This window comes from Osmerus eperlanus, chromosome 5, assembly GCF_963692335.1.
Source record: "Osmerus eperlanus chromosome 5, fOsmEpe2.1, whole genome shotgun sequence".
NCBI classification, from domain to species: Eukaryota; Metazoa; Chordata; class Actinopteri; order Osmeriformes; family Osmeridae; genus Osmerus; species Osmerus eperlanus.
In genome coordinates this window covers 11,330,150-11,347,190 of record NC_085022.1, presented here as the reverse complement: position 1 = coordinate 11,347,190, position 17,041 = coordinate 11,330,150, and the positions used below count along the sequence as shown (strand labels likewise).

The 17,041-nt window shown below is 40.9% G+C and overlaps 1 protein-coding gene across 1 annotated transcript; it reads right to left on the bottom strand.

Annotated features, from left to right (window-relative positions):
• Positions 1-4,290: 4,290 nt before the first annotated feature.
• malt3 (MALT paracaspase 3) lies at positions 4,291-17,003 on the bottom strand. Its single transcript, XM_062461613.1, has 15 exons — positions 16,848-17,003; positions 16,304-16,393; positions 16,093-16,217; positions 15,842-15,980; positions 15,426-15,601; positions 15,222-15,315; positions 14,804-14,842; positions 14,446-14,649; positions 13,685-13,862; positions 13,506-13,580; positions 13,264-13,391; positions 12,059-12,208; positions 11,658-11,812; positions 5,028-5,144; positions 4,291-4,855 (listed from the first exon to the last, which is right to left on the bottom strand). The coding sequence occupies exons 2-15, from the start codon at positions 16,335-16,337 to the stop codon at positions 4,526-4,528; spliced, it is 1,944 nt and encodes a 647-aa protein (XP_062317597.1). The 5' UTR covers positions 16,338-16,393; positions 16,848-17,003; the 3' UTR covers positions 4,291-4,525.
• Between the last annotated feature and the right edge of the window lie 38 nt (positions 17,004-17,041).

The following is a 17,041-nucleotide window of genomic DNA, read 5'->3' as shown; positions in this document are numbered from 1 at the left end:
AATGCGACTTCACTGAGATCCCGCAGACTCAGTCACATGACCCAGCGCAGCCGCGCTGTGACTTCAGATTCTTCAAATGGACCTTTGGCGCAAACCGCCCTCAACATCATTGATCAACCCCTGATCAAACGTAACTATGGCTAACGCTCTTTCCTCCTCGACATGGCATTGGCGTGAGCTCTGTTTATGATTTGTAAGGATGTAATCACTGACTGTACAATTTCTGCCTTTCTTTAAGTTAGACCATTTCATTCTGTTCATTGAAACCAATCTCTCATATCAAACCCATAATCCAACTTTTCATAAGATCTGTTTACCTTACTTGAATAAATTCATTGTAAAGATATTTTGACGTGCGTGTTCACTGATGTTACGATTGGCTCTACTCTTAGAACGAATTCATTCCTAAAGATGAGACTGATTATTACATATTAAACATAGGATTCCCTAATGTCCTAAACCAATATTAGGGTGGTGCCCCAGACTTTATGATAAATTAAGTATTTCTATCTTTAAACGAGCAAACCCCGCTACAACACAAATCTGTGTTCTAGAAAGAGTGGTCTGGAGTCGCAGAGGTCCGATAATATCAGCTTTAATGCAGCAGTTGGAAATCAACAAGTACAGAGCTCTGGGGTTGTCTAAGTTTCCCTATACCGCAACAGAGTTTGGGCTGGTTCACAAAGTCCAACTGGCTATCTGTCCCTCCCCAGCATATATTTATACAGTGCAATTGAAACACAAGTAAAAAGGGTTGAGCTTGTTCTCTCGTGCATCAGGGAGTTGTTCTTGCCTACGCGTCCCACCTGCTCGGGTGCCGTCTCCACCCGGTTTCAAGGTTGTTTCTGAAAATGAAGAGATAGAGACACAAAGAACAGCCTGCTTCCCACACCCAGTGTGAGACCCAATGTTTAAGCCTGAACACACTTCTAAGTTCATAACTTTAATAAGCACAATGCATAACTTTAATAAGCACAATATATTCTTTACAAGCCACAGAAATAAGGATAACAGTGTATTTATTCAATAAAAAGTGCTTACAAAGAAACAGTTGGATGTGAGGGTCATGTAAATTAGTAGTGTAGGGAGTGGATGTGGGATCAGTGCAAGTGTGGAGTGTGTAGAGAATCATTACAAACTAAAAAGCAAACAGTGATGATGTTCCTGCTAGTAATGAGAGACCCAGCTTGTTAGTGCACAGCTTATTAAGAACCGAGGCACAGATCACAGGTGTACCCTTGCAACAATCACAGCTCCTCTGCCTGCCTTCCATCCTGCAACAGAAACAAATCACAGAAACAGACGGAGAGAACCAAACAATGCACATAGAGCCAACAATCTAACATGGCTTATGCCATCATCAGAACAGGCATAACCTCCCGATCAATACAAGTCATTCAGGTAATGGTAATGTCCTATTGACATCTCTGAACAGTATGCTTTCTCAAGTAGGATTTAACAATTTTAGCCTATTGAAGAAGCCGTGCTTTCACTGAACCACGACCTAGAATAGTCTAGGTGACCACAATACAGTGTGTTTCATGCTTGTAAAGTTTGCATTAATTAAATTTGTTATATTTCTTGTATTTGGTTATTTCATGTGGCAACAGTGCAGTTTAATTATATTGAGTTTGTCTGATGTGTTTGCTAACTTAGTGGTGCTAATGAGTTACTAATGAATGTAGCCTATCGCTAATGGAGTTTTAATTTATAATTTTGCCTTCTGACTACACTTTTCTGTTTAGCACTGGTGTAGAAGTGCAAGACAGCAAATTAAACATCTTCAGACTATCAGTGGTTTCCATTTTTTGTGTGGACGCTACACTAACAGAAACCAGCAGACTGTTATAACATGATACAAAAGTGTATTTGTCACTAGCCTATTGATATTGCTCATAATATTAAGCTTTAACACATGATTCTATACCATTGAATTACAACTGCAGACAAACTTACAGGGTTAATACTGAAGACATATTCGATAGTACCCAATTGCTGTGAAAGTACCAAGTCAATGAAGTGAATCATCAAGTACCAGTTCAAGACAAAATCACTGTATTTATTATAGATCTATAAAGTGCAGGTGTCTGATACACTCAAGTTGAGCATCTCAGAAGACTGGACAAAGAATACAGGAATCAGGGTAGTTAAATAGTATCACAATATGGGGAGTTTTACTCTCACAAGAAACGTCAGGGGGTGAAAATCAACATAGCCTTTGCAAGCACAGAAAGAAGACGCTGCATGCTAGTCTAGATAGCTTTTGTTTAGGCCTTTAGATAGGGCTCCTAGAAATGGCCTTGACGCTCCTTCTATTTTCATTCTATTGAATGTTTATGATGTTCCTGTGTGTTCATTCCTTTGACTGGGTACAACAACGCGATCAGTTAACCGACTCTAAAATATTTTTAATGTCGGGCTACGCATTTATAGCCTGGCTTTGCCCTCCTACGTACTTCCGCTCAATTTGGATTTTGCTTCTGTACTAGGTCTGGGATTTCAGTGCATCAGTCGGTTTTCAGAAACACATTTTTTGTAGGTCCAATCAGCGAACAGAGAGAGTGGCTGAGAACGATGACGTTGATGTCGTGCACTAGTTTGAGTTGTAGTTCAGTAATGGCAGCAGAGAACAATGCGAGCGAAGCTATTCTGTGGTTGTGGCAACGCTGCCGAATATCCATAAGTTAAAGCCGGAGCAAGAACAATCCTTGCTGAGTTTTGTTGGTGGTCATGATGTTGTGGCCCTCCTCCCCACGGGGTTCGGGAAAAGTTAGATTTTCCAGCTACGGCAGCTAGCTCCGTGGTGAAGGAGTTGGCTATGGCGAACGCTAGCGATTGGTTATGGCAGATCAGAGTGGCTCTGGGCAGATCCAATAGTTTTAAACTTCAACAGAGTACCCGCCTTCAAGGAAGTTAATGCTTGTCATGGAGCGATCCCAGACCCTCTGTACAAATGAAATGTACGAGGGTCTGGTTAAGATCAAGCTAACGCATTTATAGCACAACATCTGTCTGATACGCAACATGTGTGGCACCCTATAGCGGCCAAATAATTAGCCTATATTTTGCTGAGAGATTGAAGGGCTAGACAACAAATGTTGTAATGAATCACCGACTAACAACACGGAAATGAATGACACATTGAGAAGGCAAGTCATCTTCTGACATTGCCTTAATTTGCTCCGTGTTAAAAGCTCCAAAATGATGAACTGGCAAAAACGTATAACTATAAATTTACTCTAAAATTTACTTCAAAGTATGGCAACGACGTTATCCACAAGTAGATTTGTTTAGAAGTTACACCCCCCCCGCGCGCCACCTACGGTCTTCTTCTGACAACCGTCTGGTGGTCCCACCGCTCAAGAGCGCCCGGTCCCAACACAAGCTTTTCTCCTGTCTGGCCCCCTAATGCTGGAATCAACTCCCCACCTCCATCAGGGACACTGACTGTCTCCCCACCTTCAAGAAAAGGCTCAAGACACACTTGGTCCGGGAGTACAACGGCACTTAGGAATGCTTGGCTGGACCTGATGTTAGTTTCCTCCAGGATCACAATGACTCTTATTGAGAGACTTGTTGCTCTTGTTGGTTAGTTGTAACGGTTTCAAATTCTTGTACTCGCTGTGAAATATTTTACTGTTGATTGTTTTTTCTACAGGTACACTCTTGCACTCTTGTGGGGAGTTTCATGTTTTCAATTGTAACTTGTTTAACTGCATGCTCTTATGGTTCTTCCCTTTGGCACTTATTTGGTTTTCCACAATGTATGCTTCATGTTTTGCCTGCTCGCAATGTTTGGGGCTATCTCGTTGTTATGATCAGTGACCTATGCTCTTTTGTAAAGCTCTCTCTTGGAAGTCGCTTTGGATAAAAGCGTCTGCTAAATGCATAAATGTAATGTCAATGAAATGTAATGTAAATGTAGACGCGACGACGTAGGCAACTTCCAGAAGTAGATCACACGACAGTCTCCTTAGGCAGGTTCTCCATGTCCCTTTCCGCTCCCCATACCTGGGCGAACAACCAGTCCCAGCCTGCCCAACAGTCCCACACGGTGACATTATTGACGTGACGTGCAAATGAGAGATAGAAAACTGATTGACCAAATTTCCCCATTCCGATATTATTTTTGGTGCGGGCGCCCTGTGCCGCCCCCGGCAAGATGCCGCCCTGGGTGGCTGCCCATGTCGCCTATGCTAAATCCGCCAGATTCACGAACAACACAATATTACACCACTGGTGGGTGGGTCATAAATATTTTACGGATAGTTATGTAGAACATGGACACCATTTTTTCATATTTTAATAGGTTTTATTAAAAACAATCAAAGGTTGTAGGCCTATTTTGTCTGTATAGGGCCTACATAACTAAATCCCTTTTTAAAGATTAGAATAAATAATGGTTCATTGAGTGTCATGCTTGGGCACACACACACATACTTTCATACACATCATACACACATGCACAAACAACACATAAAATGTCTTGATACGCTTGTGTAGTATGTTCAAGATAGAGGAAATGTCAAAAGGTAAAGTCTTGTAGCTCATTCTCATCATTCTCCTCTGGTTCATTGCTCCTTGCAGCAGGAACGCTGACAGCACACTCTGCCTTCCTGGTAAAGGGCCTAGTCCGTTCTAGCACCTGACGGGGGGGCTGCATACTACATGAAATATGGCCAACATTTTGAGCAGGGACACCCTCTTGATTTTTAGCCATCCCTGCATGCTTTTTCTTGTAAAGCTTGCAGGATGCCACCAAAGGTCTTCCAGTGTCCAGTTCTTTGGTTTCTTTCTGTCGTAGCTTGTTGTCTTTATGAGTATAGTGTAGTTCCACATTTATCATCAGCGATTCCTAAGGAGATAGATCAGTAGTAATGGCATACACTGTGACTTACCAAAATAATATAGTAAAATATAGTTCAGTTCTTGGGAGGTGTCATATTACTTACATAAACAGTAGTTTACTGAAAATGTTAGTGGCAAATTGCATACTGGAATACAAGGTTTGTGGAATGTATTCATACCTGGAGCTTTTGAAGACCACAAAGTCTAAGACTACAGTCAGAATTCTCAGAGTTGTTAAGCAGCATAGAGTCCATCTCATCTGATCTGTTAGGACCTGAAAATATGTCTTCCATTGCCTAAAGGTTTTGGGGAAAAGGGTAAATAGTGGGTAAGTAATATAATAATAATAATAAGACTTTATTTATATAGTATGGAAGCAAATCGTTACCAAAATTCAAATGTTTTAAGAATGCAGCCACATTTTAAGAATGTGGCTGCATTATTTGACTCATAAATGAAATTAGTAATCAATCATCCTATTTGCATTTTAATTTTCTTCTTCAAGAGTGCTCAATCTTTCACTTAATTAAAATGAAAAAGAAATAGACATTTGAGATTTAATTCAAAACATGCCCCAGCAAATAGATACCAAAATTCAATTTGAAATGTAAAATTTGAAAATGAATTACAATTTAAATTCAAATGCATTTCCAGAAATGCATTTTCATTTTAAGAACGTGGCTGCAAAATCGTGACCACAATTCAAATTCAAATGCATTTCCAGAAATGCATTTTCATTTTAAGAATGTGGCTGCAAAATCGTGACCACAATTCTAATTCAAAAGCATTTCCAGAAATGCATTTTCATTTTAAGAACGTGTCTGCAAAATCGTGACCACAATTCAAATTCAAATGCATTTGCAGAAATGCAAAATGAACGAAAAAGCATTCTGAGCGGCGCAGCAGAGTGACGTCAGTAGCCGCTCTTCTTCAGCTCCCTGCTGACCGAGCTACCCATCTTGTTCGGTAGGGGGTGGTGTGCACATCTGCATTGCATTACAAATGTGCCGGGAAATTGATTGAATTGCCGTCTCTTTTGTCTTAGTAGCCTACTATTTGCTACATGCTTCGATAGCCAAACAAATGTCCTGGTGCATGTAACTCTGTCAGGCTATTGCATTTTGTACTTCTGTCGATACATTTCTTGTTAGTTAGCCTACTGCATCCATTCAGCGACGAAGTATTGTACCTACCCTTTCCGTTTTGAGTTAATGTAATGTGTTTTTGAGTTAATGTAATGTTGTTTCCCATTTGGGGGAGCGTGTCTTTGTATTGGGGGGAGGTGAGCAAGTCATCCTATTTGGGGGGAGTTGACTCGTATTTGGGGGGAGTGTTTTCATTTGGGGGATGCACTCATGTTAGCAGTAGCGGTTAGAACCGAAACTGTACTGTACTGTAGCGAGTGGTACGTGACAGTGGAGCGAGTGGTACATGACAGTAGCTAGTGGTACATGCCAGTGCCTCCACTGGCACGTGACAGTGGCTAGTACTAGCCTAGTGGTACATGCCAGTGCCTCTACTGGCACCTAGTGGTACGTGCCAGTGGAGCGAGTGGTACGTGACAGTAGCTAGTGGTACATGCCAGTGCCTCCGCTGGTACATGACAGTAGCTAGTGGTACGTTACAGCACCTCCACTGGTACATGACAGTTACTGTTCTGTTGATAGTGGTATGCAAGTGTGTCGTGGCAGTTGCATTGGGTGTCTTGCAGCTTTTGTTTACTGTCGTGTAACTGCCCCGCGGCCATTTTAGAATAGGAGAACAAGCTATAAACTTTTATTTAAAAAAATAAGTTAAACTGTTCGTGCTAACAGACTCCAAACCATACTTTTGATGTCTCACTACAAGCTCACCATACAAAGTAGTCGATTTAAACATTATATTGCATATAGTGTAATGGTGTGACTGTAATGTAAAGCAGACTTGTACACACGTAATGAATTAGTAACAAATTATTTTACTCAGAGTAACTGAATTTAAGCGTGCACATGAGCCACCGTTGTAGACTCTCGTCTCTAATGCACATCGTTGTGTTGTTATCAGCGCCTCCTAGTGGCGTATATCATTAATTGTAATAGGGGAGTCAGGTGGCTGAGCGGTGAGGGAATCGGGCTAGTAAACCGAAGGTTGCCAGTTCGATTCCCGGTCATGCCAAATGACGTTGCAACATTACAATGAAGTTTAGGGTGTTAACGATACAAAACATCAACAATCTCAATTTTGACAGAAAACGATTTTCGATCTTTTATGGCTTATAGCCAACAATGAGCGGCCGCGACATCCACGGGTTTCCGCAGGCCGCCACACATACTTAAACAATTCTATTCTAAAATGGCCGCGGGGCAGTTAGGCTACATGACAGTAAACAAAAGCTGCAAGTCACCCAATGAAACTGCCACGAGACACTTGCGTACCACTATCAACAGAACAGTAACTGTCATATACCAGTGGAGGCGCTGTCACATACCACTAGCTACTGTCATGTACCAGCGGAGGCACTGGCATGTACCACTAGCTACTGTCACGTACCACTCGCTCCACTGGCATGTACCACTAGCTACAGTACAGTACAGTTTCGGTTCTAACTGCCTCTCCATGTTAGTGGGTGTGATTTGCACTTCAGGGCCACCGTACATATCCATGGATTCTGCCACTAAATGAGTGACTTGGCTTTATTTCTGGACATACTATCCACAACCGAAGTGTGTTACACAATGCTGTAGATCGCATATACTCGTGCATTGCTCTTGGTACCCAGAATGGGTATCCGTCCACTGCAAACACGCATCATATTCTTATGTAGGTTAGTGCATGACATGTGCATCAGCAGATACCATTTTAAAAGAAATTCCTGCATTAAAATAATGTATCATGACAGTTTGTATGATTTGGTCATTTATTATCACACTAGCATTTAATTATCACGGCAAACAATTACACTGCACTAAACTGTAAGTGTAAATGTAAAGTGAAAATAACAAAACCAGTCAGTATGATGACTTGAGCGAATATCATTCACGTCTTACTAAAACAGCGGCCACGCGAAAGGGAATGAGGAAACTGTTTCCTCAACTAAAAAATACAATGCGGGTCACGTGAAAAATGATCCAAAGACTCGTAGAAAGACGAGTCGGGAAATGAACGAATCGTTCGTTTCCTCAAGCTACCAGTACAGAGCCTATGCAGGTCACGTGAAAAATGATCCAAAGACTCGTAGAAAGACCGAGTCGGGAAATGAACGAATCGTTCGTTTCCTCTAGCTACCACTACAGAGCCTATGCAGGTCACGTGAAAAATGATCCAAAGACTCGTAGAAAGACCGAGTCGGGAAATGAACGAATCGTTCCCTCTAGCGTTTCCTCTAGCTACCACAACAGAGCCTAGGTCACGTGAAAAATGATCCAAAGACTCGTACCCGTACCCTCTCTTTGAGAGGACTCGTTACTCCCAAGTCCTTGTAAGGATTCGTTCACGAACGACACGTCACTAATAGGCTGCAAGGTGAACCACGAAAAGTCTTTTAGAAAATGATTCCCGCTCCACAGTCTGGCATCTACACACTCTTTAGCTCATAAAAAAGAACGATTCGTGCTAAGCTACCAAAAAAAAGTTTGTCGCTGAAATTCCAGTCGATTATCGTTGCGTCTATGTTTTATGCAGAACTAGTTTCTTCAGAGCGTAATAGGATTTTGGTGGCACGGTTCGACACGTGATCGTTCGACACCAATAAGGTAGCTGCTTTTTGTCAACATGGATGGATATGTTTGGCAAATAGTGGATGGGACCTTGCACGTAACAGAAATTCGGCCCCTGACAGTGTTTTGCATGTGATACACTGCGGCTGCAAAAGTGCGTGTGAGACAGGCAGATGTTCATGTTTTTCTGCAGGACTGTGTTGCACAGACTTATGTCGTTGTTGTAATTGTGCCAACACAAAAGAAACTGAGGAACTGGGAGATAACTGTCCTGACACTGACAGTGAGGACTGAGTGTCCTTAATCTGTTATTCCTTATTCTGTTTTGTACAGTTTTATATATCATATTTCATATTTTTCATTACGATTGTTTTTATGGTTGATCAGTGTTTTCATTTGTGGAAGAATGAATGAATGTTACAACAACGACATAAGTCCGTCTCCCCCCCCTCCCCCCCCAGGTTAATGTAATAGCCTAGTTTAATAACTAATGTAATATTGCACATATTTTCGTACTATTTCCCCTAAAACAATAAGGTTAGGCTACTTAGAGACCTTCCACTCATAAAGTATGTTCTAAATGGCATAAATGCTGCCAATTATTAATTGACGTATTAATAATTGACGTTGGTCAGTAGCCTATCGATTAAGGTACTCGAAAGCATGTACACTGTCTGCTTCATTTGAGCTTGATAGGGTAAGCATTCTGTAGCAAATAATAACAATAAACCCACTATTTATTAACTACTTCTGCAAAGTAATGCACCAAAAATACAAATGTAAGCAAAGGCAGCAATCGCTATCGAATCAACAGACATGTGCGCTGTGTACTAGCTTGTACACTGACATTCTAAAATTATACATCCAAAGGGTTTCTTATCACACAGATTTAATTTGGTCTTGTTTAGGCCAATTCCAAAACTTTTCTTTGCTCTTAGTTAACATAATATATATGAACATAAATATTATACTGTAAATTTGTAATGTGGTTGGGCACCAAGTTATTTATGTTTTTCAAGTCCATTTCTGCTTGATTTCTGCTACCTGTCAAGTCAAATTTCAGTGTTTTTTTGGGTGTGTAATTTCACTTTGTTTTGTAAATAAACTATGCACTGTGTTATTTCTGTAACACAGAAATGCTATTATAAGTCCCTGGTGCTTGAGCTTTTTGTCCTAAAAATATTTTGGATGTTCCAGCACTTATAGACCCAGATTATACTGTATATATTAATGAAAACAGTGACCCAAGACTCTGGACCCCCTGAAGTAGCCATGGCCACCCCATGTATAAAACTCTAGTTCCGCCACTGCCACTGAGCATATACACACACCACTCGCCAAATATGGTAAATATGAAAGGTGTAATTGGTTTATGAGAAGTTTACAATATACAGTTTATACAGACAACAGCTAAAGATGCTGTAAAGCAAATTCCATGATTTGCTTTCAGTACATTATATACGTGTGAAATGAGTTGCTGAAAGCATGTGCAAAGCTCTAAAACTTTGTTGCGCTGAGCTCAGGTTTTGTTTAGGTGGGGCAAAACCCAACCTATCTATGTCACAGCCGCTGCTGCCACTGCCAAGGACAAGAGCAGACTGCAGCGTATCATCCGCACTGCTGAGAAGGTGATTGGCTGCAATCGGCCTACCCTCGAGGACCTGCACACCTCGAGGACCCTGAGGCGAGCGAGGAAGATTGTGGCCGATTCCTCCCACCCTGGACACACTCTGTTTCAACCACTCCCCTCCAGCAGAAGGCTGCGGTCCATCAGGACCAAAACCTCACGCCACAAGAACAGTTTCTTTCCTTCAGCTGCTAGCCTTTTTAACAAGGCCTCAAACTGACACTGTCACTTACCTTATACACCCTGTCACTTTAACATATTCAGTATTATTTTTATTCTATATTATGTAATTTTTTATTTTATATATATTGTAACTTTATTTTACATTTACATTTAGTCATTTAGCAGACACTTATCCAGAGCAACTTAAAGTAAGTACAGGGACATTCTCCCCGAGGCAAGTAGAGTGAAGTGCCTTGCCCAAGGACACAACGTCATTTTAGCATGGCCGGGAATCGAACCGGCAACCTTCTGATTAATAACCCGACTCCCTAACCGCTCAGCCATCTGATTTTATATTATATTTTTATATTTTATTGTATAGCTCTGCCAGTAGTTTATTAATTTTTTTTGTACATTTTCTACATTTTCTTTTTGTTCATTATGTTTAAATGTTCACTGTTTGCACCTGCCCACCAAAGTAAATTCCTTGTTTGTGACCACTTACTTGGCGGATAAACTAAATTCTGATTCTGATTTCTACGTCAGATCACAGACGGTTTATATAACCTGCATTCAGTTACTCAGCTGGTACGATGCAAAGACAAAGTAATTAACACATAAAACACACTGCAGGTAGGTCTGTTCTGATATCTGCAATTGATTTAGCTAGTTGTTGCTGTTGTTGCTAAATTCAATAAATTCGAGGGGGCGGAGCTTCAGCTCCTTCAGGCGACACCCCCTCCCCCCCCCCATGCTTGTCTGTGTTTGTTTTTTTATTCGAATTTGGATGGGTAGTTAACAACAGATTCTTCGGTGGTGTGATGAACTTAAAACTCCTTTTCAGTTCTGCTTTACAGCATCTTTAAGATCTTCACCAAGAACACTGTAACATATTCAGCCACTAGGTGTCAGTATGTACAAGGAAATTATAATTTTCGTTTTCCTACTGTCATCGGATGACAATCATCTTCACAATATGACTCAGCATATCTTTTGAAAGAATATGGTAAAAAGAGATGCATCGAGATTTATTTCTGAATAAAACTCGAAAATACTATGTGGTGCAATCAAGTCTATGTGCAATAAAGTCTAACAAAGATGTCCATGTATTTTGCATACCTATACCTTAGAGCATGCAATCTTTATGCATCTACACAGCTAGACCGTATCAACCTAAGAGCTGTAAAAGCAACAGGAAAGAGTGTAGACCCTGGTGAAGTCTTTTTCTCCTGAAAACACACTTGACGTCACCTGTGTCCATATTGCCTTTTAGACACAGTTGTGTGACAGAATCTACAGTAGTTAAGATTGATGATGTTACTTACTGGTGTGCTTCTGAGGTTAACAGTGCAGTCCACGGCTACGGCACCGGTGGTCTTCACCTTGGCAAAGACCACCATGACATTCGAAAACAAGGCAGAGAAGCTGATCTCTATCTCAGCTCCACAAGGAAACACCAGCAGCCTTTGACATGGTAGCTCTGAGAGGGATGACATCACACAGCAAGACAATGACCTAATGCAGCATTGGTTTTATGCCTGAGAAAATCTCTGAGAGCAAGGCTAGATAAAGGAAAGACAGATTAAATTGAAAACACAAATCAATTGGTCATAGATTTTTTAAATTATTTGATGAACAATTATTTGACTTGTTAGGAATTGTCTTCTGATCTGTCTAAAAGGCCAGAATAAATTAATGTAGAGGTGAGCTGTTTCTTAGAGCTCACCGTTGGCCTGTCTCCAGAAGATGTTTCTGAGGTGTAGCTCTCCTGTATGGCCTGTGGTCCTGATAGGGTCTGTGAGGGAACGAGGCTCCCTCAGCATGTGCTTGATCTCTACAGCCTGCTTTCCCATCACAAGAGGGTCTCTACCCAGATCTGGGGAGGAGAGAGGAAGAGAAAAAGAACAGTTTCCCATTTTGGTACAATTTAAGAGGAACTGAAAATCACACATTTTATTTCTGAGTAAAATCAAAAGCCCACAAAATGTGAAACATCAAGGTGGAATTCATATCAACCTGTGAAGACAGACATACAACTGTCCTAAAGGCCTTGGATACTGGCTTACTCTGAGCATTTTAGAGGATTTGAATTCAGTCGTATTTTAAGCTGTCTTCACCTTGTTCCCATTAGGGATGAGAAGACAGCCAACTCAACTCATCATGCAAAACCCTTTTCCATTTATAAATAGGTCTAAGGCAACATGAACAAAGGCACTTTCTCTAAACAAGCCCTGGAAATGCTGGAACTGCTCTTGGCATGGTTGTATGGTGAGGTTTAAAGATAGGTATGGTTCGTGTAGCAATACATCTCTCTCTCATTTCTTCATCTGTCTGTCTATCACACACACTGGCAGTGTTCTAAAGGCAGCCAGCAGCCTGGTTTACTAGTGACTGTGTGAGCAGAGGATGATAGCAGTGGAAGGGGGCATACGCACACAGCTGAACAGCTGTGTTCAACTCTACAGCTCTCGGGTTTCCTGTTGCTCTCCAGCCAGCAGTGTGAATTTCCAGAGCATGAGGTCACATGCTAATGTGGCACTGTCCCACAAAGTCATGTTACCAGAGAGACCCATCAAACAACTAAACAAGCACCCAACAGGGGGACAGCATGACACCCACCAACTCCCAATTACTCCAGAGGGACAGTGTAAACAGCCAGGGTAGCAGCCAGTGACAGAGTGAATGTCAACATATGTTCCTTACAACCATAAGAACGAACAACACATTCCATAGTCATTCTGTTTACTAACACATCCAACACCAACATATTTTCATTTTCTTAAGGCTTTTAAATGACTGGCATGTAATTAGCCTTGGAAAGAGTTGAATTGAACTTTTTCTGTTGCTCTCTTTGAAAAGGGTTACAGTACTAACTAAGCAGTACAGCACTAAGCAAGTACTAAGACCACAGCCTTTTCGGCAAACACTGACCCTCAGACACCTGCTCTAGGACATGGGTGACTTTCTCTGGCTTCAGGATGTGTTTGTTGAGGTACTTGGTAAAGATCCCAGTACTCTTCCCTCCATCCTGGACCTCATAAGCCTCAGCGTCTTCACACCTGTAAAGATGTTACTTCCTCCATCAGGTCTCAGTCAAACAGTATTGCATGGCTGCTTCAGTCAGATTCTTAAATAGTTGGGCCATCATTGTTTGGTGTGAGATGAATACATACGTGCCATATCCATACACTGTGTTTCCCATGGGAATCAAAGGCCTGATTTCAGACACCTTACAATCCTGGTTGTACCTAGTTTAAAAAGGCAAGATACAAGATTAATATCATCCTCCTTTTTTGAAATACATATGCGGTTGTCTCTCACAACAAATATGCTGAAACATCAGAAGCCTTACCATTTTCTGCAGGTGTCCAGTAGTACCACATTCAGAGATGTTCGTCTTTCCTGCATGTTATGCATGACCCTCTGCACACAGACACAGTTATCCTGCCGGTAGGGTTGTGGAGCATCAATTGGCACCAGGTAGTTCCTTCCTGAGCACTCATACCCATGGCCAGCATAGTAGAAGAGGGCTGGGGTGGGACATGTAGTATGAAAAGATTGTGTCCTTTTTTTAAATTCCTGGTTCCTGTAAAGCTTACATGTCTCTTAAGCATAAAGAATGAATGCAGATAACCAACAACAGTATCCTCAACACAGGTATAGACAGTGGAAAAGGTGAACAGGACTTCTTGAAATAGTATTACTAAAGAGACAAATAAGAGCCAACAGACAGTCAAGTCAAACTAAATTATGCATTTTCTAAATCTTACCAAGCCTCGTAAAATATTGTGTAGTTAGTGCTCAGTTACCAGACATTTCATAACTTGTTAGCAGGCTCAAAAATAAAAAGTAAATAAGCTGACATCTTGGAAGGTTGCTAAAAAGTATTTACAGGCCCTAAATAAATCTTCCATCTCAAAGTCCTACGTGTCTTTGTAAACAGCTATACCCCACGACATACAATACATTATTTGGCCAGGAGCATAGTTTTCTGACACTTGACACTAGTAAAAGTGTGTACTATACAGAGAGTTAATGGATAAACATTTAGCTAGAATGTAAGAGAAACCTGGATATTCCACAGAACTGCAATCCCCTCCTCTAGATGCTTACCGTACACCCCCCTGTCCAGAAGCTGCAGGAACTTCTTGATGGCAGCCAGCATCTCCTCCCTGGTGAGGTCCAGTAGGGACACGACTCGGAAGTCCAACTGTTGCAGGAGATTGGCCAGCTCATGGACATCCATGGTGGGGGCCATCAAGCCGGGGTGATGGAAGTAATTCAGGTTGCCAATCAACAGAGCCACTTTGTCAGTTGCTGGAGGAAAAAATAAACAGGTTGTAAGGATACATCTGTACAGGAACCTAATTATAGTATCATGAAACCACAAACAAAAGGGAAATACCAAATAAACCCACTGCTTCAATTGTGATCTAAAAACAGCTGAACCTGAATTTTATTCAACCCATACCTGTAAGCGTTGTAGCAGGAAGTTGTTCAGGTGGCCCTACTGCACGATAGGAAATCAACAGACAAAAGCTAAATATAAATCAATATGATCCTATTTCAATATTTAACAAACAAAACGTGAGGATGTCTATGTGCAGGTACCATTTAGGCCCATTCACAAACTACTATTCATGTAGAATGCTGTTGGGCTGTATCTATGCCAAAAAGTAAAAAGGGAACCATATACAAGGGATAGTTTCACTTCAAGTCGTGTTTTCATTGTATGTCTACAGAGGCATGTTGCTTATAGAATCAAACAACTTCCTTCTAAGACAATCTTGGAAATGGGAAAGTACCTTGAATACTGCTAAATGGAAAGACCCATTTGATGACTTTGCAGAAAGTAGTCACATTTTATGAGCAATATTGTGTCAATTTACCTGTCACATCTACTGCTTCGGTCCATTTCTCCTCTTCAATATTAGAGACAGAGCACAGGTAGGATCCTGCATGGTCTGCTGTTGCATTCTCTATCTAAAAGAGTCACAATCAAAACTTACTTGGTACTTGGTTGTCAGATGATAGAATTGACACTTCAGCACAGGAGTTAATAAGCAGTAGCTTGTGTCAACCACCTGACCTACCTGTAGTGTGTCAGTGGTCTTGTCGTGCAGAGGATGTCCATTTCTGTACCACTGGTACTGTGGCATGGGTATACCAAATGCAGAGCAAAGAAGCATCAGTCTCTCCCCCTGAAGTATTGTCTTGGGTTTTGGGTGAACAGCAATATGGGGCTCTCCTTTCCATGCTTTTGGGAGACCTAGGATTATAAAAAGTAAAAAAAACATTTGTAATCCTACTAAATGTAAAATAAACATTTTAAATGTGCACTACAAGTCTATCCATCTGTATAATCTATGTACATTTCTGTGACATATTTCCTGTTCTACTGTATCTATCTATTTAGGTAAAGTAAGCACATATACCTGACTGGGAATGTTTTTATAAAATGATGTAGAGACTTTTAACAGCATTTTTTGATGGTAAATAAACCATGTACCTGGTTCATCAATGTCCAAAACTTTAACTTTGACCCAATCACTGAACACGCAGTTGCAGCGCTGGTCGTTCACACGACACACGTATAATTGAGTATTCACAGCTTTGATTGTCAGATCTGCTTCAGTCCCACCAAGTACCTTCAAAACCGTTACAATGTCATTGGTTGTTCTCTGAATGTGTTTGCTAAATATACAGACAGACTAAATTAGACAAAAGAAAACCTGGACATGAAAATGAACCATTACATACCTCCTCCACATCCGATTTGAACCACTGGTACTTAAGGATTCCTTTTCCTTCTGCCCGAACACGGAGAGTCACCTTGTAGTTTACTGGTACACAGACAGCTACAGGATGCTGCACAATGACAATGTCTGAAAGTGGACAACATTAGTTCCATTGGACAACATGATAGCATTGATCATAAATAACAAGCGTATTTGCTTCAGTAGTTACACACCTCTGATCATGATTTTCAGCACTCCAATGAACATCTGCCACTAGTCGTTAGTCTGAATCAATGTCATCAGTCATTATTGAATTGCCTTTGCTGTAGAGAAAAAACATGATTGGGATTGTTTGGTTCAGTTGACAAATGTCATGCATATAAATCAATTCAGTTTTGTCTAAAATGCTGGCAATAGGTCAAACAGAAAGAGCTTCTTAAATCACTTCCTATTTTGGATTCACGTGACATCACAGCATACATGTTACCACAGTAATCAAGACCCTAGTATCTCAAACAAAGGTATAACCTGTCTAAAACATAAAGTTGTAGCCTACAAATATCTAAACATTATTCTGACTGTACATAGTATGAAATACGTTATATTTAGATACATTATTAAACATACATTATTAAAAACAATAGCTGCCTGCCCATCACAGAAATCGTAAAGTATGTATTATAGTGAACGCCTCAATGTCCTACATAACATTAGACCAAAATAATGAGGGGAAACTCCAACCTGCAAGAGGTCTAAGTTGAGTGAATGTGTTCCTACCTGACCTACGACACATTGTGTCTGACACACTGAAAGAACAGCCAGAACGTCTAGACTTTTCGATGGTCTCAAATGTCATCTGAAGATATTTCCCCAATGAGAAGAATGAAGAAAACTTTGTTTAGAAGAAAAAAAGCATGACGTGACCTTTTCCCGGAAGAATGGGTAGGCCTATACCGTCATATACATAATAT

Excerpts from the sequence above, each read along its gene's own strand:
- malt3 (XM_062461613.1), bottom strand. The coding sequence starts at position 16,337 with ATGTTCATTGGAGTGCTGAAAATCATGATCAGAG. Across the intron at positions 16,218-16,303 it reads GCTGAAAATCATGATCAGAG|ACATTGTCATTGTGCAGCAT; the intron begins GTGTGTAACTAC and ends GTCCACTTTCAG. Across the intron at positions 13,863-14,445 it reads TCTGGACAGGGGGGTGTACG|CCCTCTTCTACTATGCTGGC; the intron begins GTAAGCATCTAG and ends GTCCCACCCCAG.